The following is a 23,235-nucleotide window of genomic DNA, read 5'->3' as shown; positions in this document are numbered from 1 at the left end:
GAAAATGCAAGCCAGCAGCGGTGATACTAGACACCCCTCTCTCATCACCCACTGTCAGAGTACGATAAAAGGCTTCAAACTCTGCGGGCCTAGGCTCTACCAAACTACCATCAGAAGGAAGCAAGCATATTTCACAAAATTTAGTAAGCAATATCTGATGGGGTTCAGCATATAAATTAAACTGCACCTCTGGGGGGTTATTCCTAGGAAGAAAATTAAAACTTTTCACAAAGGTGTTTGTGAGGAGATGATACTGTTCGCATTTAGCTGCGATGAAGTTGGTGAGGCCGGCATTAGCAGCATATTGTGCAAACTCTTGAAGGATTCCAGCCCCTTCCATGAACGGGGTATGCGGCCATTCGCACGGCCGTAGCTCCTCCAATCTCCGGGTGTGGAGATCACTATCAGATGACTCCCAATCACTCCCTTGGAGTTCTTCTTGGAAGCAAACTTCCTAAAGATACTCATGGTTTTCCTATGAACAAAAATTCTGAAATTTTTAGTCCACAAAATCTTCTCAACAAAACTCTACAAGATTGGTAGCAACTACTCATAGGGTTGTATAGAAGCCATAGCAAGCATTCAAACTACTTAGAACTCTAAGAATTAAACATGCAAGCTCATCTTACAGCTGCACCAAGAGTAGCTAATTATTCAAAATATAAACCACTAAATCAAGAACTAATTGGACAAATGGAGGAGTCACATACCAAGCAACAATCCCCCGAAATAGTTTCAGAAATGGAGCCTTGAGCAAAGACATCGAAATCCGAGGGTTTGAGAGCAAGAACACGAGAGAGAGAGAGAGAGAGCAATGGTGATTTTTTCTGGAGGTAGGTGATGATGTGGTATGAAGGGACAAGTGAGGGGGCCCACGTGGGGATCACAACCCACCAGGGTGCGCTGGGAGTCCTCGCGTGCCCACCTGGTGCACCTCCCTATGATATTATTTGCACCAAAAATTCTTAAATATTTAGAAAAACGTATTAAATTTTCGGAGCATTCTGAGAACTTTTATTTTTGGGTCATTTTTTATTGCACGGGAAATTCAGAAAACAGACAAAACATGGCATTTTATTTTATTTAACTAATAAAAACAGAAAACAAAAGGTAGGGACAGAAGGTAGTGCTCACTAAATTCATCAACTTCATACCTCTAAAAAATGATCCATTAGTAAGGTTGATCAAGTCTTATTAATAACCACTTTCGATTAGAATGAAACCGAAGAACTTTTGTAAATCATTAAGTTACGTCAACGGGGATATGAATGTCTCCAACAATAAGCATTTCATATTTCTTTTTAACAGTAGGTAGAGGTAGTTGAAAACTTCCAATAGTGATTGTCGGAGATTTTTCAATAACATTAATACCATTCACTTGGAATTGTTTCTTCGAAAAGTGCACCGTATGCTCATTACCATTGATATGAAAAGTGACCTTGCTTTTATTGCAATCAATAATAGCCCCTGCAGTATTCAAGAAGGGTCTACCAAGGATAATCGACATGTTGTCGTCCTCGGGCATCTCAAGTATAACAAAGTTAGTCAAAATAGTAACATTAGCAACAACAACGGGCACAACCTCATAGATACCGATAGGTATAGCAGTTGATTTGTCAGCCATTTGCAAAGATATTTCAGTAGGTGTGAGTTTATTCAAATGAAGTCTTTAATATAAAGAGAAAGGCATAACACTAACACCAGCTCCCAAATCACACAAAGCAGTTTTCACATAATTTCTTTTGATAGAGAAAGGTAGAGTTGGTATTCCCGGATCTCCAAGTTTTTTAGGTACTCCATCTTTAAAAGTATAATTAGCAAGCATGGTGGAGATTTCAGCTTCTGGTATTTTTCTCTTATTGGTGATGATGTCTTTCATGTACTTTGCATACGGAGGCATTTTAAGGATTTCGGTCAAGCGAGTACACAAAAAGACTGGCCTCAGCATTTCAGCAAAGCGTTCAAATTCTTCATCATCTTTATTTTTAGTTGACTTAGGTGGAAAGGGCATAGGCTTTTGAACCCACGGTTCTCTTTCCTTACTGTGTTTTCTAGCAACAAATTCTCTTTTATCATATCTTTTATTCTTAGGTTGTGGGTTATCAAGATCAACTGCAGGTTCTATCTCAACATCATTGTCTGGTTCTTTATTATTCATTTGGGTGTCTTCATGAACCTCATAATTATATTTTTCCTTATCAGAAGGTGACTATTCACTACCAGGTTGAGTTTCAGCATCAGAGATAGAAACTTCATTATCATTATCAGGAGGTTTTCTACTTCAGGTTCACTAGAGGCATGCAAAGTCCTATCATTTTTCTTCTTCTTTTTCTTTTTAGAAGGATTACGTGCATCAGTGGTAACTCTTTGAGAGTCTTGTTCAATTCTTTTTGGGTGTCCCTCAGGATAGAGTGGTTCCTGAGTCATTCTACCACCTCTTGTCATTACTCTAACAACATGATCATTGATATTATTATTCGTTTCATCTAGCAACACTCTTTGAGATTTAGCAACTTGTTCTAACCGAGTTTGAACCATAGAAGCATGCTTCCCCACACCTCTAAGATCATTTGAGATTCTAAATAACAAATCACTCAAGCGAGCAATCATATCAGAATTGTATTTCAACTGTTTCATAACATTTGCATTGAAGTGATCTTGTTTTCTGGTGTAATTCTCAAACTCATAAAGGCATTGGCTAGGATGCATATTGTGAGGATTATCATTATCATTGAATTTCATTAGAGAATTTACCTCTACCACCTTAGGCAGTGGTGGTGTACCAAGCCCATGTATTTCTTCAATAGGAGGTAAATTTTTGACATCCTCAGCTTTAATACCTTTTCCTTTCATAGATTTCTTTGCCTCTTGCATATCTTTAGGACTGAGATATAATATACCCCTCTTCTTCTGAGTGGGTTTAGGCGGTGGTTCAGGAAGAGTCCAATCATCATACTTTTTCAATATGTTATTCAATAATTCTTCAGCTTGCCCAATAGTTCGTTCCCTGAAAACACAACCAGCACAACTATCTAGGAAATCCCTAGAAGCATCAGTTAGTCCATCATAGAAGATATCAAGTATTTCATTTTTCTTAAGAGGATGACCAGGCAAAGCGGTAAGCAATTGGAGAAGCCTCCCCCAAGCTTGCGGGAGACTCTCTTCTTCAATTTGCACAAAGTTAAATATTTCCTGTAAGGCAGCTTGTTTCTTATGAGCAGGAAAATATTTTTCAGAGAAGTAATAAATCATAATCATATCCTGGGGACTACGCACACAACCAGGAGCAAGAGTATTGTACCAAGCTTTAGCATCACCCTTTAATGAGAACAGAAATAATTTGAGAATATAGTAATAGCGAGTTTTCTCATCATGAGTAAAAAGGGTGGCTATGTCATTCAACTTAGTAAGATGTTGTCCACAACAGTTTCAGTTTCATAACCATGGAAAGGATCAGATTCAACCAAAGTAATTAACTCTGGGTCGATAGAGAATTCATAATCCTTATCATCAATAAAGATAGGTGAAGTAGCAAACCTAGGATCATACTTCATTCTAGCATTCAGGGATTCTCCTTATACTTGCATAATAATCTCTCTAGATCGTCTCTATCCTTACAAGCAAGAATATCTCTAGTTGTCTCCTCATTCATAACATAACCTTCGGTACTTTTGGCAATTCATATCTATGAGGACTAGTTCTAGTAGGTGTTTCAAGATTTTCAGTTTCAAGCTCATCATCAGTTTTAACAATATCATGTTGTCTTACTCTAGCAAGTTGTTCATCCAGAAATTCACCTAGTGGCACATCATCATCTTGCAAGGTACTAGCATCATCATAACCATCATTCATAGTAGAAGTAGCATCATCAATAACTTGCAACATATCAGGATTGATAGCATGTGGTGGTGTTGCAAGTTTACTTATAATAGAAGGTGAATCTAAAGCGGAGCTGGATGGCAGTTCCTTACCTTCCCTCGTCTTAGAGGGAAAAATCTTAGTCTTAGCATCCTTCAGATTCTTCATAGTGATAAATTGATAATAATCCCAAGTGACTCAACAAATATAGCTATGCTCCCCGGCAACGGTGCCAGAAAAAGTTCTTGATAACCCACAAGTATAGGGGATCACCACAGTTTTCGAGGGTAGAGTATTCAACCCAAATTTATAGATTCGACACAAGGGGAGCCAAAGAATATTTGCAAGTATTAGCCGCTGAGTTGTCAATTCAACCACACCTAGAGATTAATTATCTGCAGCAAAGTAATCAGTAGAAAAGTAGTATGATAGTTTTGATAATAGTGACAACAATAATAGTAACGGTAACAGTGATATCAGTGATTTTGTAGCAAGTGCAACAGTAACAGTAGCAGTAGTAACTTAGCAAGATCAATATGTAGGAAAATCGTAGGCATTGGATCGCCGATTTGTTGGATGATATTCATCATGTGACAGTCATAACCTAGGGCAATACGACACTAGCTCCAGTTCATCTATACCTATTATTAAAGGGTTAAACGCTTCTTCCGCTATAAATTTCGTCCGTCAAAAGTGAATTCCCTCCGTCCGTCGTTAGACTTTTTGTTTCCTCTGAACGTAAATTTGGTCGTCTCTTCGATCTGAGTTACACGCCCAGTGCGTACGCACAGTGGGCTTCTCGGCCCAACTTGGCACTATGGCCCAAGAAAGAAGGCCCACATAAGGCAAGGTAAAAATATTTGCTCTTGTAGAGAATTTAACTTGCGACCTCCCTCTCACAGATCAATCGTTGCAACCAACTGAGCTGTCCCAGTATTTTCTGTAGATAAAATTGTTCGTTCTATTAAATAGTCCCACCTCACCTTCTTTCGTCTAATCCACTCAATTTATATACGCTTTCATCTTCGATGTATCAAGGAGCTATCTCGGGAATAAATAAACGAAGGAAGGAAAGTGGACGACATGCATAGAAAGGAAGGAAGGAAATAAGAGGACGACATGCATAGAAAGAAAGGAACGAAGGAAATAAGATGCCGACGTGCGAGAGAAATAAGGAAAGAAAGGAATTGAGTTCTTGTGACAGAGGAAGAAAAGAAAGGAAAACAGACCAAATGAAGGAGCAGCAAGCAAGGAAGGAAAGAGCACGACATGCATAGAATGCAAGGAAGGGAAATAAAATGATTTCAACCGACGTGCAGATATTGCTTATGAGCTCCAACTGCACAGTGTGTGTGGGATTATGGGATGGCTTATGCCGTGAATGTTTTGTTTCAGTATAACACCCCTGACAATAGCAAGATTGGTGGTCTGTATTTCACTTTTGGACATCCATGTGAGCATCTTGATTCTACTTTTGCTTATCAGCTCACAACGCGTGGTTTATTTAGGAGAATAAGGAGTGAAAAGACCCTAATCTTGGGGATGCTCAAGGCACCCCAAGGTAATATTCAAGGAAGACTCAAGCGCCTAATCTTGGGGATGCCCTGGAAGGCATCCCTCTTTCATCTTCGAAAATATCGGTATACCTTACTCGGAGCTATAATTTTATTCGTCACATGATATGTGTTTTGCTTGGAGCATATTTTCATTTTACTTGCTGTTTGAATAAAATCATTGGATCTGAAATCTTGAATGAGAGAGAGTCCTCCCATGGCTAGTTAATTATTTGACTACTCATTGTTCTTCACTTATATCTTTTTGGAGTAGTTTGTCATTTACTCATGTGCTTCACTTATATCCTATGAGTAAATGGTTGAATGAATTGAATATCATAGATCTGAAGTTATATATGCTTCATATGCTTATCCCATGGGGAGTAATGACTTCACTTATAAGAAGTATAGGTGGTAAAATTTATTGAAAGTTAGCAAACTCAACATTGGTCACTTGATCAATTCATGAAAGAATATTGAAGGAAGAGAGATTTCACATATAAATATACTATCTTGGACATCTTTTGTAATTGTGAGCACTCATTAAAATATGACATGCTAAAAAGTTGATGTTGGACAAGGAAGACAACATAATGGGTTATGTTTTCTTATATCCGAATAGAAGTTATATTATCATGGATCCTCCAATATGTTGAGCTTGCCTTTCCCTCTCATGCTAGCCAAATTCTTTGCACCAAGTAGAGATACTACTTGTGCTTCCAAACATCCCTTAAACCAGTTTTGCCATGAGAGTCCACCATACCTACCTATGGATTGAGTAAGATCCTTCAAGTAAGTTGTCATCGGTGCAAGCAATAAAAATTGCTCCCTAAATATGTATGATCTATTAGTATGAAGAAAATAAGCTTTATACGAACATGTGATATGGAAGAAATAAAAGCGACGGACTGCATAATAAAGGTCTTTATCACAAGCGGCAATATAAAGTGACGTTCTTTTGCATTATAATTTTGTGCATCCAACCATAAAAGCGCATGACAACCTCTGCTTCCCTCTGTGAAGGGCCTATCTTTTACTTTTATCTTCTACCCTTATACAAGAGTCATGGTGATCATCACCTTTCCTTTTTACACTCTTTTCTTTTGGCAAGCACTATGTGTTGGAGAGATCCGTATATATATATATATATATATATATATATATATATATATATATATATATATATATATATATATATATATATATATCCACTCATATGTAGGTTTTCATAAAGTATTATAGTTGACATTACCCTTGAGGTAAAAGGTTGGGAGGCGAAATTATGAGCTCCTATTTTTCTCTGTGTCCGATTGAAACTTTGTACCCATCAGTATCGCGTGAGTGTTAGCAATTGTGAAATACTATATGATAGTTGAGTATGTGGGATTTGCTAAATCAAAGCTCTTACATAGACCCTTCCTGAAAATAAGATGAATTGCAATTGTTTGATGACTAAGAACATGGTTTGTTAGTTTTCAAGAAACTTTATGGTCTATACTTTAACTTGTGAATAGCTTGCTACTTGATCATGAGAAGTTTTATGAGATGAGCTACTGTTTATGATATATAATGATACTAGAAAAAGTGTTTGGAACTATCATTGATCAAACTTGTGCACTTGCTAGCATTCACACTTAATAAATTATTTCTTTTATCATTTACCTACTCGAGGACGAGCAGGAATTAAGCTTGGGGATGCTGATACGTCTCCAACGTATCTATAATTTATGAAGTATTCATGCTATTATATTATCTATCTTGGATGTTTTATATGCACTTATATGCTATTATATATGATTTTTTGGGACTAACATATTGATCCAGCGCCTAGTGACAGTTCCTGTTTGTTGCATGTTTTTTGTTTCGCAGAAAATCCATATCAAATGGAGTCCAAACGCGATAAAAACTTACGGAGATTTTTTTGGAATATATGTGATTTTTGGGAAAAAGAATCAATGCGAGACAATGCGAGAGGGGCCCACAAGGATGTAGGGCGTGCCCTGGGGGTAGGGCATGCCCCTTGTCCTTGTGGCCACCCCATAAGGCGGTTGGTGCCCTTCTTCTGGTGTAAGAAAGCTAATATCCGGATAAAAATCGTGTTAAAATTTTAGCCCAATTGGAGTTATGGATCTCTGGGAATTTAAGAAATGGTGAAAGGCCAGAATCTGGGAGCGCAGAAACAGAAGGAAACAGAGAGAGAGATCCAATCTCGGAGGGGCTCCCGCCCCTCCACCGCCATGGAAGCCAAGGACTAGAGGGGAAACCCTTCTCCCATCTAGGGGGAAGGTCAAGCAAGAAGAAGAAGAAGGGGGGCTCTCTCCCCCTCTCTCTCGGTGGTGCCGGAACGCCGCCAGGGGCATCATCGCAACGACAATCTACACTAACAACTTCGCCGCCGTCATCACCAACTCTCTCCCCCTCTATGCAGCGATGTAACACCCCTTCTCCCCGCTGTAATATCTACTTGAACATGGTGCTCAGCGCTATATATTATTTCCCAGTGATGTATGGCTATCCTATGATGTTTGAGTAGATCCGTTTTGTCCTATGGATTCATTGATGATCGTGATTGGTTTGAGTTGCATGTTTTATTATTGGTGTTGTCCTATGGTGCTCTCTGTGTCGCGCAAGCGTGAGGGATCCCCGCTGTAGGGTTTGCAATATGTTCATGGTTTGCTTATTGTCTGTGTTGCGTGAGTGATAGAAACACAAACACAGATAAGTGGGTTATGGCGTATGGGAATAAAGAAGACTTGATACTTTAATGCTATGGTTGGGTTTTACCTTAATGATCTTTAGTAGTCATAGATGTTTGCTAGAGTTCCAATCATAAGTGCATATGATCCAAGAAGAGAAAGTATGTTAGCTTATGCCTCTCCCTCATATAAAATTGCAATAGTGATTACCGGTCTAGTTATCGATTGCCTAGGGACAAATAACTTTCTCGTGACAAAAAGCTCTCAACTAAAACTAACTTAGTTGTGTCTTTATCTAAACAGCCCCTACTTTTTATTTACGTGCTCTTTATTATCTTGCAAACCTATCCTATCAAACCTACAAAGTGCTTCTAGTTTCATACTTATTCTAGGTACAACGAACATTAAGCGTGCGTAGAGTTGTATCGCTGGTCGATAGAACTGGAGGGAATATTTGTTCTACCTTTAGCTCCTCGTTGGGTTCAACACTCTTATTTATCGAGAAAGGCTACAACTGATCCCCTATACTTGTGGGTTATGACTTCCTACCATGGTAGAGTTGTCGATGTCATAAATGTCATAACCAAACGCATATTTACATCAGTAGCCTCCCTATCATTACTAGGATATTGGTTACATACTAGTCGAGATACTTCATAGGGGGCAAACAATATTACACTACTTGTCCCTTTATATAGTAAATGTAGCTAGGCCATGGATGTTATTGAGGCGTGCATGTATGCATGCTGCCAACTCAACAGTTCAATTGCTTGTTTGTTTCAGGCATAGTTAAATTGCTCTTTTCAATTGCTTTATTTGTCCTCGGTTAATGAGATGCCCAAACAATGATGCCTGATGTTGGGTACTTGTATAACTATTAGTTGACATAATTAAAGGCCTTACCATTTAATTACTCTCGCGAAGTGTGCCTGAAGCTTTGAAGTCTATTAACCAACTATTAATGCATGAGGCTGGCAATCTAGTTTATACTAGGCTAATGATTGCATAGTTTTTCTTGCTGTAGTAGGTTATGAATCCCTTTGTTATTCATTATGCTCCCTAAGACTTTAATTGAGCTACAGAATGGCCAACTGCTTGCTTACTTATATGCAACATGTCTAAATTTGTAACATGTCTGTGTTTTGGATTTGGCCCCAACATCATGCTCCTCTGGTGAGCTAAGAGAGATTTCTGTATGCGGGCTGCACAGACTATCATTTTTATAATTTTAAAAATATCACCTGCGTATGCTTCAGGACGTGTAACATTATTGTTAGTCCTGTTTTGCCGTGTACAAAATAGTCTGTCTTGCTTGCTTCATTGTTGTAACTATATTTTTGCCCTAGTCATGTGTACTTACAGAAACATTTCAGGATGAAGTGACATCAACACAAAGATCTGCGAGTAGTGTAGCATGGTCGTTACCAAATGATTATGGATTGGAATTGGAATGTGTTGATGTTCTCGAGCATCAACCAGATGTGGCAAGACAACATGTAGATGATTCTCAACGTGCAATCAACAAGTTGAGACTGGACTTGCAGGTATTAGATGCAGGAGGCAAAAAAATGAAACGAGACACTGAGGTAACCACGAAGGAATTGGAGATTTTGTAGACTGAAAATTGTGCTATCTGAATCCGGCCAATCCTATTTTCTGAAGAGATTATAGTTCAAATGCTAAGTTCTGTTGATGCGTGTCCATGATGTATGAGCTTTATTTGCCCAGTGTATGTAATTTGCGGTTTGTGTACGCTTTATTATCACTGGTGCCGAACTATAATGCCCAGTGGGTATAATTAGCTGTAATTTCTTTATTGTATAGTGTAGGATTATTCTACGTTTCTATGCCTTAGTCTCTTTATTATATAGTGTATGTTTTTTAGAGGCGATAGTATAGAGTAGCATAATTCTTTGAATATGCTATATCGTTGAAAAGGGGGCCAACATGCCCAAACATTTCCTGGACGCCATCCAAATGAATAAACATGTGTAGTCAAAGCGGGTCTTAATTGGGCTGGTCAAAATAATATTTAGTGGATCCCAAATGATGTGGCCCACCGTAACAACGGCTCTTGGCAGGCCGTTAACAGGACGAAAGCTCGATAGGGCCGTATAAATGGAAATGGCCCGCAGGCCTCTAGTAGGCCGAAATAAATGTCAATTTTGTCTCGGCCCTTTTATTTTACGGGCCAGTAAGAGGCCGAAAGTGTTTTGGGCCAGAGGAGGCCCAATTTACAGACTAGGCTTTTAACAGGCCGAAAGTCGCGTCGGGCTGAAATTTTGCCCTGCGGAACATGGGCCGCTAATGGACCCAAAATTAGGTTGCACAGACAAAGGCCCAACTGTTGTGCGGGCCGTTAACAGGCCGAAAGACAAAATAGGCTAGGAATTGGCCCATTTACCGAATGGGCCAAGGACAGGCCTAAAGTCACAACGGGCTAGAAGTTGGCCCAACTGCAGAATGGGCCGAGAAAAGGCCGAAAGACGTTTCGGGCCGTTAACGGGCTGGAACTGACGATGGGCTGCTAACAGGGCGAAAGAAGCTCGGGTCGTAATTGGGCCCAAAGACGTAGCGGACCATTAACGGGCTGGAACTGACGATGGGCTGGAAATTGTCAAATCTAGAATGGGCCTTTGATGGGCTGATTCTGTGTAACTTGTATGGGTCGTGCTTGTGAATGAGTCTGGCTCAAGTAGGCCGCTAATGGGCCGGCCTGCTTATTTTGACAGGCCCGGCCTTTTAACCTGAATGGGTCGCTATTGGGCCGAGACACATGTCGACGTATCATAGGCGCGTCCCGTCCATTCGCTGGATGACAACTGTCCGAACGCTGGGCCGACACGTGGATCTGCCGGCGAATGAGAATTTTACACGTGGAAAATCCCCATTGGTCCAGGCTGTTAATGGGTTAGCGGATCCAAACCGGAACCCGATAGCTTAACAGCGACCCGCTACAGTGGATGCCACGTGTCGGTTACCCTTGACGAAAGCACTTCTATGGCGCGCGATTTATCATCATGGAAGTGGACACTTCTGTGATGATAATTTTGGTAATGTCATGGAACACTTCTATGACAGCACAGGTATGACTATCTTGATTTTGTTATAAAATGGTCATGGATGTACATGCATAACAGAAAACGTGACCTACTGTGACAAATACGTATCATCACGGAAGTGGCTTTTTTTGTAATGTCAAGCGCTGCGAGGCGGAGGAGGCGGAGTACTGCCTCCGTGCTGGGAAGACGCCGCACACCAGGGAGCTACTGGCGAGGGACTGCCGGAATACTGTCCCCAGGAGGGATTATAAGTTTTAGTATTGTTTGTTTTTAATTTTATGCATTGTACATAATAGTTAAGTATCATCACGTATAAGTGATGATATTATATATATTATGTGATGAACTAATGAACAATTAATATATATTATGAATTCCATTTTCTATCTGTTTCGTATACTAATTTATATCTAGTTGTTATCATCCACATACATTATGGAAAGCATATATACAGACATTGAAACAGAACATATAAGAACGGAAACAGAGTACACAAATTGAAACAGAGCAATAAACATAGCAATATTATGATTGTTGTGAATACATAGCGATCCACATCAAAACGACTCAACAAAATAAAACACGTCCATGACCAGCAGCCCTTGCCTATGGTAGCCCTTGGCTCTGCCTAAACTCGTGCAGGCGTTCGTCCAAGCGGTCGACACGCTTGCGGTACATCTGGAGCGCGATCTCGAGCTTCAAGTTGGCTATTTCATTAGAGATCACCAGCTCGAGGATGTGACAGCCATGTTCCTCTACTGCGCTCAGGTGGACACCTGGGCCAAGGAGGCGGTCGAGCCTAGCGACCAACGCGTTGGCATCGAGCGGGCCACAGACAAGGCAAACGACGCGACCCATGCGAACATCGCGGCGAGCATCCGGTGCAATACGACGCGGCCGACCTCTGGTGCAAGTACGGTGCAGACATCCTCTGCCTACTCCTGGCGAGGAATGGGGGTACTGACGGGACGCGTACCCAGCTGCGACGCCCTGTCGACAGCAGGCAAGCGCTGATGGATCCGCTCTTGCTGTGCGGTGCACCACGCCTCTCGCTTTTCGGCGCTCGAACGGTCTCACTATGCGGCGAGCCTCAACCTATCAGTGCGGACGCGCCTAGCTTGCTCTGCGGTGCACCATCGATCATGTTGTGCGGCGAGCTGTAGCCTCTCAGCGCTGACATGATCTTGATCCGCTGTGCTGAAGCGCCGTGCGCCAAGGGTCTGCTCAACCCTGACGATGACGCGCAGCACGACGTCGTCCATCGCATTGCCAGGGAGCGCCTCGGCCTCGACGGGCCGTGGCGCCTTCTCGTTTTCCTCGTCGAGGAGGTTGATGGCAGAGGCGGCACTTTATTGGGTTGGCATGCTTGAAAAAGGTGGATGTGCTACAGGTTGCGCTTGTCACCTTGATGCGCCGCGCGCCGCCTAGGTTTATGCGCAATATCGTTGGGTATCAGCGAAAAACCGGTGAGAAAATGGCGGGAAACGGTGGCGTGTTCATAAAACGCCATCAATTAATGAAAACTCAGCATAGAAGGAACATCGAGCTAGCACGACGCGTGCGGGCACATTGCTTGCCCAAGGCTATGATCATATACTTGTGTGCCCAACAGAGCACACTATTCACAGTAAAAAATACTGTTCCGTTTATCCTAGTAGAGCAGTGGCGGCAAGCGTCACAAGAAGAAGTAGATGATGATCAGATAATCATTTATCCTAATTAATTATGCATGTAATAATTTACTTCGGTGTATGGAAATGTCATGTGTGTACTAGCCACCTATGTAATTGGATGTTTAATTTGGTTGCGCAATCATGTCCTTATTAATATATATGTTGTTGTTCTGTATGCAATCACATCGCACACGGAACATACTAGGGAAACCGTCAATGATGAATTCATCAATCGCTTATAATTGTATACCAGGACGTGTTTGCCCAGAGCACACATGGCGTATTAGCATCAACCATCTGTGTTATTATCGGTCTTCGCACACATTTCTAATTACAGACCTATTTGCCGTGTACCACACACATCTTGTTAAGTTGAACCGTTTCTGTTCTCTTGGCTCAACGCAAACAGTTCATCTGAGTGAACTGTATGCCGTATATCGCACACACCTTTGATCTGGCTGACCGTTTCTATTGTGTTGCCTAATAAAAAACAGTTCATTTAGTGAACTATATGCCATATATCGCACACACCTTCATCTGGCTGCCCATTTCTGTTGTCCTACCTCATCGCAAATAGTTCACTGGAGTGAACCGTATGCCACGCATCGCACACGCAACTCTATCTGAATTGTGTTTGATGTCTCCGCCATCGCAAACGTTTTGTATCTTTTTGACGGTTTTATTTCATCACTGTATGTGATTAATGCATCGAACAAAGTTTCGTCGAAGGGTCTCTGATTGGACTCTCGTGTTTGGACCATTCTGCAGTAATGTATGAGTCGAGTTACAAGTCGATGATGGACTTGCAACTTAGATGAAAAACAAACTATGGACCCAGTTAAAAGTCGAGGGTAGACTTTTAACTTTGACAAGCGACATAACCTGGCTCTTCTACTTCTACAACGCATTCCGGATAAAATGGGTACACAAGATCACAAGCAAAAAAAATGACTGACAAAAATAACATATGTACAACACGAATGGGCTGACAAATGAACAAAAGGGAACAAAGTGACAGATGAATACATTGAACGACGACACAAAGACCAAGAGTTTGCATGGAAATTACAGCAGCAAGATCCAACGGACAACAACTTAGATAAGACATTGCTAAATATCATCTAGATAAAGCTTAGAAAGAATGGGGGACAACGCAATTGACCTTATCTTTTCTTGTCTTTTGCAATTCTACGTCGTGGCCTAGAAACAACACAATGAAACAGGCTGTTAGCGTGGCATTATAATGGACTAACAAAAATAAAGCCAAACAAACCAATAAAAGAATGCACGACAAACAAATGGCGACCAAGTAGGCGCAGGATCGACCGCTTGCAATTTTTTTAATAGAAACTAAATCAAACGGTGGCAAATTTAGATAAGACCACTTTCCGTATAAAAATATATTCATGAATTTAGAAGATGCTTACAAACATTAAAAATGTTTCAAAATTTTATAAAAATATTCAAAAGAATCTTATTCACGAATCTATTATAAAAAAATAAAGAAAAACTAGATAGGGAAAATAAAGAAAACAAAAACAAAAAACAAAAAACAAGGTGGTTTACAAGTGTTTTCCTATAAAAGACAAGAATCACAAGTAATTAATTATTTTCTTTTGTGAAAAACATGTAATTAGTAGCTCTCTCTCTTTCTGGTTACTGTCCAAATAAATAAAAACAAGCGAATACTATAGCCCAACAGAGACAGAAAAACACCAGTAAAAAAAAGGAACATGAGACCCTAAAAACAAGAGCAGCCCAACAACTCGGTCTGGTGCACTGGTCATTTCAAAACGTTGTTTAAAAACAGCAAAAAAAAAAAACTAAAAAAGGCAAGAACAGCCCACGGACAAAAAATAACAAATCTTAAAACATTAATCAGATTGTAATGATGTTAGATGTGAGATATTATAGTATCACATCTACGTAGATGGGAAATAGCAATTCCGTTTTAAAATATATATGAAAATCGTAAAAACAAATTCCTTGGCTTGTGCTGCCGGCTGCGCTCAGTCTCCCCAATCCCCGTACCTCCTCCAGCTCCTCTTCCTTCGCTTCTTCCCCCTTTCCCCCACGCCACTGCCAAGTAGGCCCACCATGCACCAGCTGCCTCCTCCTCCCCCCGCGTCGTCGACGTCTCTCGTGTCGCGGGCGCGCACGGCGATCCACTCCGCCGCCGCCCGCGCCGAGCGCGTGCTCACCGACATTAAAGCCGACCTCCGAGGTACCAACGGCGTACTCATGTGTCCTGACTCCTTTCCAGTCCTCCCCCGTTCCACTTCTGCTCGTTCCGGGGTCCGAATCTGATGAGCTTCGGTTCGAATTCGCTCGTGGCATGTGCAGATGCGGACGGATCCAGCGGGCACAGGACGCCGTCGCCCAGGACCTCGATGGATCGGCAGGTCGACGCTGAAGCGGCCGCTTCCGCCTCGGGTCAGGCGCCGGACGTGAAGCCTCCGCCTGATGAGGTACATGCTCCTGTCATTGCCGTCGAATCGACTGCCGCTTCGTGTGTGTAGAGTCTATCAGTCCGATGCTTGAGCAGTCCTGCTGAGGTGAGGCTGTGAGAGGGGCGTGTTGTGGTGCTGAATCGGTGATACGTGGTGTCCGGTGGGGTGTTCAATTCGTCAGGTTTGGTTGTTGCTTTCTGAATATGTGTGTAAACTTGGAAGTTGTTATCAGCGACTGTGAAGTTGTTCTATGTGTGCGTGACCCTGTTCTTGTGGCAACGCGTAGCAGAGTTGTGAGGTTTGGAGTTGGGCCTCAATGGGTGGAAAGAGACCAGACGTTTCAGCTAATAGCAGCTACTCCCTCTGATCCTTATTAATTGACGCACACTTAATACAACTCTCTACAAATTTGTACAAAGTGTGTGCCAATTAATATGGATCGGAGGGAGTACTTGATAACATCATATTGAGGCTTTGTGAATGCTCCATGGTGTGACTATTTGGTTAACCTAATGTCGAGGCTTCTCGATTTCTTGTGATCCTTTTCTTTTGAAGTTTTGTGATGGCTGGCCTTGCCATTCGCCGTACTTGGAAGTACCAGCAGTTGGTGGTCAAACTTTGTACATACTTGTTCTCTAGCTTTTTTCCGCGCTTGCTTCTTCTAAAAGAATGGCCGAGCTCCTGCCATGCATTCAGAAAAATGGAATTAAGCTTGGCTTGTTTTGCTCACTTGAGTGGAATTGGAAGTCCTTCCATATCAATTTCCATAACTGATAATGGTGGGTGTGGAGGTTTATATTCCATTGGAACGGAATAAAGAACGTGGGCGGCGTGCGACTGATGTGTATGCTTCTATAATTGACACCCGATGTTTAATCCACCTAAAAGGCCTCTTTGTTGAATACTTACCTATCCATTTTGTGGTCTTTCTCATTATAAATTATAAATGCAAATTAGATGTTGAAATGGTTGTGCCCTGCAATTGTCACATAAGGTGCAAAACATTTATTGCTTCCAGATCCCTGAGGTAATCCCCTCAGCAGACGAGGTGGGCTTGAAGATAGAAGCCGGGTCAACTTCTTCATCTAACCTGTCCTTTCCCCCAGCTTCAGTAGTTAAACAGTTGATTGCAGCCATTGAGTAAGTTTGTTTTCCATTTAGTGCTTCACTTATTTTTTGAATGGAAAAGTACACTTAGTGCTGCAAGAAAACATGCATCATATTGCATTTTACATTTCTGAAGTGCTTTCTTTTTACTTGATTTGTTTCTTTTATTTTACGAATTGTAAACCACTTTTTCGTGTTCTCTAGAGATGGAAAAAGATTCAGTTCAATGAATGATATGAAGTTCAGTGGTGACCAATATCTGAAAGAGAAGGGTGGCTTGAGCTTGTCTGTTGTTAAGTCACTTGTTCGCCGTGAAAAGGAGGAAAGATCTAGTTCTGAATTTTTTGGTGACGATGAAACAAAATCCTTGATGTACTCGTTGTTCAAATTTGGTATGTTACCACGATGTGCTGAGCTGTTTTTTTCTTCTTACTTTGCAATTCAAGTGTTGCAATATATTACATAATTATCTTTTCAGCGGAAGAGTTGCCCCACGACGAAAGTCAGTGTGCCCCAGAATTACTTCATTCAGCATCTTTGTCCAGGGATATCCATGGTGCACCACCTGGAAGCTTTGTTCATCACTTGGGAGAGATTATTGGCAGCATTAGTTCTGTACACAAGATGGCATTTTTTTGGCAATCTGTAGTTGTTGAGGTAAGTGTGTTGGTGATATGTGCACCTATTGTTTGGACATGCTGCTTTGAAATTCACCTATTGATCATACAAATTGCTAAGCGGCATAAGATCATTAGTCACTACATTTCACACAAAAGGAATTTGGTTTGTGAGGGAACAAGACAAGCAAAATCCTTAATAAATTTATAAACTTCAATAAAACTAAATGTCAGCACCACATTTAATTCTTTTGGTATACGTGCAGTTGAAGAAACTATGGTCTGATGGGCAACCAGTGCCTCGAATGTCATTAAATGCTGCCCCGGACTTGAATTGCTGTTTACTATATCAGGAGATGCAAGTTATAAATTGCTGCATTGCCAGGAAAAAACGAAGAAAAGCAGCAAAGGAGACACTTGATTCCTCGCTAAAACAGGAATGTATTGATAACTCAAATCCCAGGTATTCAAATGGAGATTCTCGTGACAGTGGGATTTACGCAAGCAATAGCAGTGGTGATCAGGTTCTTCGGCTTGGTGTTGACTGTGCATCCGGGAACTTAACACTGTTAGAAACTGGTGAGCCTGTATATTCTCCGATTCTGCAGGTAAGCTGTTGTATTGTTTGTTACTTCATCTTCTATGGTGCTTTCTTTCAGTATTCTGAATGCTCGCACAATATATATGTTCAGGAAGGCCCTATTATGACAGCAGAGCTCATAAAAGAAACAGAGGAACTTGTCTTACGGACAGGAAGGCATGTCAATCTTTCATTTGTACTACCATACTGCACATGCCACAAGTTAAATCTGAGGGAATGATTTGACATAAGTTTTGCATAGCATTCTTAATTGTTATTTATTATTTCCTTCTACCGATACCAATCTGTTCCTCACTTAAAGCGCAATATAATTATGTATGACAATAGTTACCATTTATGTTGCTAAGGTTTCTCCTTAACTTTTGAGCAATAGAGCAATGATTGTGACACTGCCTTGTATACATGTTTTCAGTGTTGGTGCTGGCTGTTCTCAGCTTTTATCAGATATGCAGGCGTTCAAGGCAAGTTTAAAGTTGCCCAGGCACTGGCTGTGAGTCTGTCTGATTGAGGTTCCTAAGCAATAATTTTCTTTTGGACAATAGGCTGCAAACCCGGGATGTGTCCTTGAAGATTTCATTAGGTGGCACTCTCCACCTGACTGGTCTGAAGATCGTGCAGCAAGCAATGCAACAGTAGGGGAGGGCTCATCTAGACGTGGCAGGCTAAGTGACAGGATGCAAACAAAAGGTAACAATTTTCTCCCTCTCTTCCCTATGGTTGCTCGCTTATTTGCCAACTCTAACCTAAATGTCTTCTACATTTTGATGTATTGTGCTTAACTAGAAGGAAATTTGTGGAAGGAATTGTGGGAAGCAGCAAAACCTATACCCGCTATTGAACAAACTCCGCTATATGATGAAGATTTAGCTGTGTAAGTACAAAATATTTTGGCGGTTTTCTGCGCTGGATCTTGAGTTGCTCGTAAATGATTATTGGAGTGATGTAATCTTGTAGGGAGAGCATATTTGATGCGTTGGAAGTTATTGAACCAGCAAAACTGTTTCAGCAGCTACTCTCAGTCATTGTGAGTTGAATGTTTGCATTTTTGTCTCCGTGATGTTTTCTTGTAGTTCCATGTCATTATTTCAAGGCCTTACTACTTGCTGCTTGTATATCAGCTTTCTGTATGCTTTGTAGCAGCTGAATCAGTGCTACCAGCAGACAGTAATCTGTCGAAATTATTCTACGATTGTAAAGACTACATCATTGGCATTTACCAGGATGACATGTCAAAAGAAAAGCTGGATGAGATCTGCAAGGTACTCTGCTATTGTTTATTCATCTGAAAATTATGTCACTGCATACAGTGGTATTAACAGTTAACATACTTTGCCAGGTTTATGAGACGATGGAGGCCATAGTAACCCATCCTGAAGACGCTCTTCAGATCACGGAGCAACCTGACGAGAAGTCTGCCGAGAATAAGAACCGCTTCAAGCTCAAGCTGAATTTCACCGGCAAAGATCGCCAGTCTCTGTGGAAGCGTGTAGCCAAGGATGAGAAGAAAACATCGCCAAATGATGAGAAAAAATCACCGGAAGAAAAGAATACAAATTTTTTCTCGAACCTTCGCGAAAGGAAGGCCGCCCTATTTTCGAAAAAGAACGCAAAAGCTTCAGAGTTGCCATCTGCGCCCCCACCATCAGCGCTGGGTCCATTTGACGAGAGCGAATGGACGATTTTGTAGTTGAGACTCGAGGATGTTTCCTTTTGTACAACTTGTAAAGAAGGTGCCCCAAGCTGTAAATACTCATCCAATTCATTGAACACTTTGCAATAAACTTGAAAAAAAAAACCGTTTTGCTATTTCAAAGGTACCTGAAAATTTCTCCCAACTACCTATCCTAGCGTGAATTCATTGCCCCATTATCTATCTTGGGGTGGAGGTGCAGGGGGCATAGAGGGATGGTCGGGGCGGCGGCTAGCAACGGTGGTGCGGGGAGGTTGAGGGAAGGGCGGGGCGACGAGGCGGTGCGCGGTAGCGCCCGCCGGCCGTGGGTGGTGGACGCCGGAGGTTAGGGCGGGGGTAGGATGGGGGCATCGTGAGGAGGAAGAAGCATGGATCTATTCTTGGTGGTTGGGTGATGATCTGACCGTCCATATTAGAAATTGATGCACTCGTTTTTTTAGTTAACTGGCAAATAGAGGCTCCCATTGCAGTACGTATAAGCGTCAAGACTCGGTTCAGTTTTCTTTTCTCCTTATAATTTTAATTAATCTTGATGCCGAAACCTGGACCAACCGTAAGCAGATCACGACTGAAGCGGAGTTGATTGAGATACAGTGCCGTCGGCGCCTCGGCGATGATCAGTGAACCGCGAGGGTGAACAGTATCTGCCAGGCTGCCACTGCACTTGGTGCCATCCATTTCGTCCGCGCAACGACACACGGCCGTTCGAGTGGCGCGACCCACTGCCATGCACGGCTTCATGCAATGGCTTTTCAATCTTATCCTCCGACAGCTAGTTTGACTCCCATCTCCAGAGTCTACTCTCATCTCCTCAACTGTACTAGCCAACGCGGCAACTCTTCAGTTAGTGCACCGTTCGCGCCACCCGCCAACCAACTACATACAGGCCGGCCGGCCACAAGAAACCACGACAACTGCTCCTATAAATACCAACGCAGATCGGGGCTGCAGGAACCATCCCAACGACAGCGAGCAAGGATCGAGTAGCGGTGTCTGTAGCTAGCCGACCATGGCCGCCACTATCAGGCGCACGGTCTTGCTGCTACTCCTTCTCGGCATTGCAACGCAGCTGAGCTCCGTGGCTCTCGCCGGATTCGGCCGTGGCCCGTTTGGTCGTGGCTATGGGCGTCGTGGCTGCCGCCACGGTCGCTGTCGTGGCGGTGGCTTAGGTGGAGGTGGTGGTTTTGGTGGCGGCGGAGGGGGTGGCTTGGGTGGTGGAGGTGGCCTTGGTGGGGGGCACGGTGGTGGCTTTGGAGCTGGAGGTGGGGCGGGCGGAGGTGCCGGGGGAGGTTTTGGTGCAGGAGGTGGTGCCGGAGGAGGTCTCGGAGGTGGGCATGGCGGGGGCTTCGGTGGTGGCGCGGGAGCTGGAGGAGGAGCCGGTGGTGGGCTCGGAGGTGGAGGAGGTGGTGGCTTTGGAGGTAGCGGTGGGGCGGGCTTGGCGGTGGTGCTGGAGCTGGACAAGGTGGTGGCTTTGGAGCCGGCGGTGGTGCAGGCGGTGGAGGAGGATTTGGTGGCGGTGCCGGTGCCGGTGGAGGTCTCGGAGGTGGGCATGGAGGGGGCTTCGGTGGTGGTGCAGGAGCTGGAGGAGGAGCCGGTGGCGGGCTCGGAGCTGGAGGAGGTGGTGGCTTTGGAAGTGGCGGTGGAGGCGGGCTAGGCGGTGGTGCCGGACATGGCGGCGGCTTTGGGGCTGGTGGTGGTGCAGGAGCTGGAGGAGGAGCCGGTGGCGGTTTCGGAGCTGGAGGAGGTGGTGGCTTTGGAGGTGGCGGTGGAGGCGGGCTAGGCGGTGGTGCCGGACACGGTGGCGGCTTTGGAGCTGGTGGGGGAGGAGGATTTGGTGGTGGTGGCGGTGCCGGTGGAGGTCTCGGAGGTGGTCACGGTGGCGGCTTCGGTGGCGGGGCTGGAGTAGGGGGTGGAGCTGGTGGAGGACTAGGAGGCGGAGGCGGACTCGGAGGAGGAAGTGGTGGTGGGCTTGGGAGCGGTCGTGGTGGGGGTCTCGGGGGTGGCGCCGGTGGAGGTGGTGGTGGTGGTCTCGGAGGTGGGCACGATAGTGGGCTTGGCGGCGGCATAGGTGCCGGAGGTGGTGCCGGGGGAGGCTTTGGTGGAGGTGGAGGTGGCGGGCATGGCAGTGGTGCTGGAGCAGGTGGCGGTGGCGGTTTCGATGCTGGCGGTGGTCACGTTTGAGCAACCTGGTTGCTAAAAGGCCAAATTCTCGCATTTTACTATGATGACTAATTTCTGTATGAAATAAAATAATACTCCTACTATTTAGTTTATCCAAAGGTACTTTGTTCTTGTTTACGCCTTCAAAATTGCCATTTCATTGTTGTTAACAGTGACAACAAGAGAATAAATGCTTGCTCAAAATCTATTGCAGTAGAGTATCATTGAAATCTTAAGTTGTACTTCAGATTTAAAAGAGAAATTTGATGCCATCTCAATCATTTTGAACCGTTCATTGAACGGGTAATAGGTTATTCATAACACTTAAATAAGTATTACTCTCTCTATAAATTAATATAAAAATGTTTAGAACACTAAAGTATTGATTTAAACATTCTTATATTAGTTTATGAAGGGAGTACATATTTGCTACCATCGGTTATTCACCTCTTACCCCGAACAAAAGGTCCAGCACTACTACATATCTGAAACACTGACCGACCTCCTGAGGCATCGGTGATATTGACTTTTGGGCTCGGCGAGATGGTTATCACAAACTTGTGTAAAACTGTCCGGTCAGTGATATCTTGTACCAACGATAAAAAAGGATCAAAGGTAATCATGACCGACCCTATATTTGACCTGTCTGTGTAGTCTATTCCAATTAGACCCTTCTTTTTTCCCGCCGGTCGGTATTGTTTTGTTTGTGGAATGTATATAATAATCGTTCACTGCCCCCACAATGAAAACCACCACTGTCCATCTCGGCACCACTCTCTCTTCACTGTTCCCGCACCATTCACTCCCGGCCGTCATCTTTTTTGACCACCTGTATTCTTACCTCTTTTACCTCCCATCTGTCCCGTCTCTGTCACTCGAAGAGAGTTCGGCGCCACGATCAACATCGTGAGACATAAAGACGCAAATCGGCCATCGCCCGATGCCACCGTGCCTTCACTCCCTTCATGGATGCCTTCGCTCTGTCGCGCCGTCGGTCCAATCCAATAGTTGCATTCCGCCTGGCCGTTGGACGTCGGGTGTGCTGCTCATGTGTCCGCCATTGCAGGTCATGTCGACAGCCACGATGTTGAGCTATGTTCCTTCCTAGTAGTGTTTAAATTTGAAGTTTGATATCCATCTTGTGCACGAGTCATTATTATTGTGCTATAAATTTGTATGTTAGTTTACTATGAAAGTTAGAATGTTAATCGTGCACGCTAAAACAAAATTTAGAACCTTAAAGACTAACTATGAAGGTTTTATTCGTATCATCGATGATAAAATGCCTAACTATGATGGTTTTATTCGTATCACCAAAGATGAAAAACTGGAAATATGTGTATTAATAACTTTGTCTAGATGATTTCCATAGCTTAGGTTGTGTTTGATAGTAAAGTATTAAAAAACCAAAGTATTGAAAAACTACAACAGTTCAGCATGTAGGTATAAGATATCACAGTTTTGATATACCACAATATTTTGAAGTATTGAGAATACTTTGAGCTGTTTGGCTAGTGTTGTATACTAGACCATAATAGCGCGAGTTGCCGCGCCCGTTCATTTCGACTATAGAATGTTTGGAACTAGACGATGCCCTGCGCGTTGCTGCGGGAACCTTGTTAAAAAATATATGATTAAGTGATATAGGACTAAAATTAATGCAAAAAATATAAAAGTGTCTTACACGACTTAATTCCCTGAAAAAAAGCCATGCTTGAAATGGTATTGTTGCATGAAGAGATTAATGAAAAAAGTAACTTTATGACCC

At 42.9% G+C, this 23,235-nt stretch overlaps 1 protein-coding gene across 1 annotated transcript; it reads left to right on the top strand.

Annotated features, from left to right (window-relative positions):
- Positions 1–14,844: 14,844 nt before the first annotated feature.
- On the top strand, positions 14,845–19,423 carry LOC123052566 (rab3 GTPase-activating protein catalytic subunit). Its single transcript, XM_044475810.1, has 13 exons — positions 14,845–15,066; positions 15,186–15,310; positions 16,311–16,432; positions 16,604–16,791; positions 16,878–17,056; positions 17,283–17,624; positions 17,709–17,773; positions 18,030–18,078; positions 18,160–18,304; positions 18,401–18,488; positions 18,572–18,641; positions 18,736–18,876; positions 18,954–19,423. Exons 1-13 carry the CDS (start codon positions 14,940–14,942, stop codon positions 19,302–19,304), a joined length of 1,992 nt encoding a protein of 663 aa, XP_044331745.1. The 5' UTR covers positions 14,845–14,939; the 3' UTR covers positions 19,305–19,423.
- Positions 19,424–23,235: the final 3,812 nt, after the last annotated feature.

The sequence above is a fragment of the Triticum aestivum genome, chromosome 2D (assembly GCF_018294505.1).
Source record: "Triticum aestivum cultivar Chinese Spring chromosome 2D, IWGSC CS RefSeq v2.1, whole genome shotgun sequence".
In the NCBI taxonomy this organism is placed as follows: Eukaryota; Viridiplantae; Streptophyta; class Magnoliopsida; order Poales; family Poaceae; genus Triticum; species Triticum aestivum.
The sequence above is the reverse complement of the archived record's forward strand: the minus strand, read 5'-3'. Positions and strand labels throughout refer to the sequence as shown.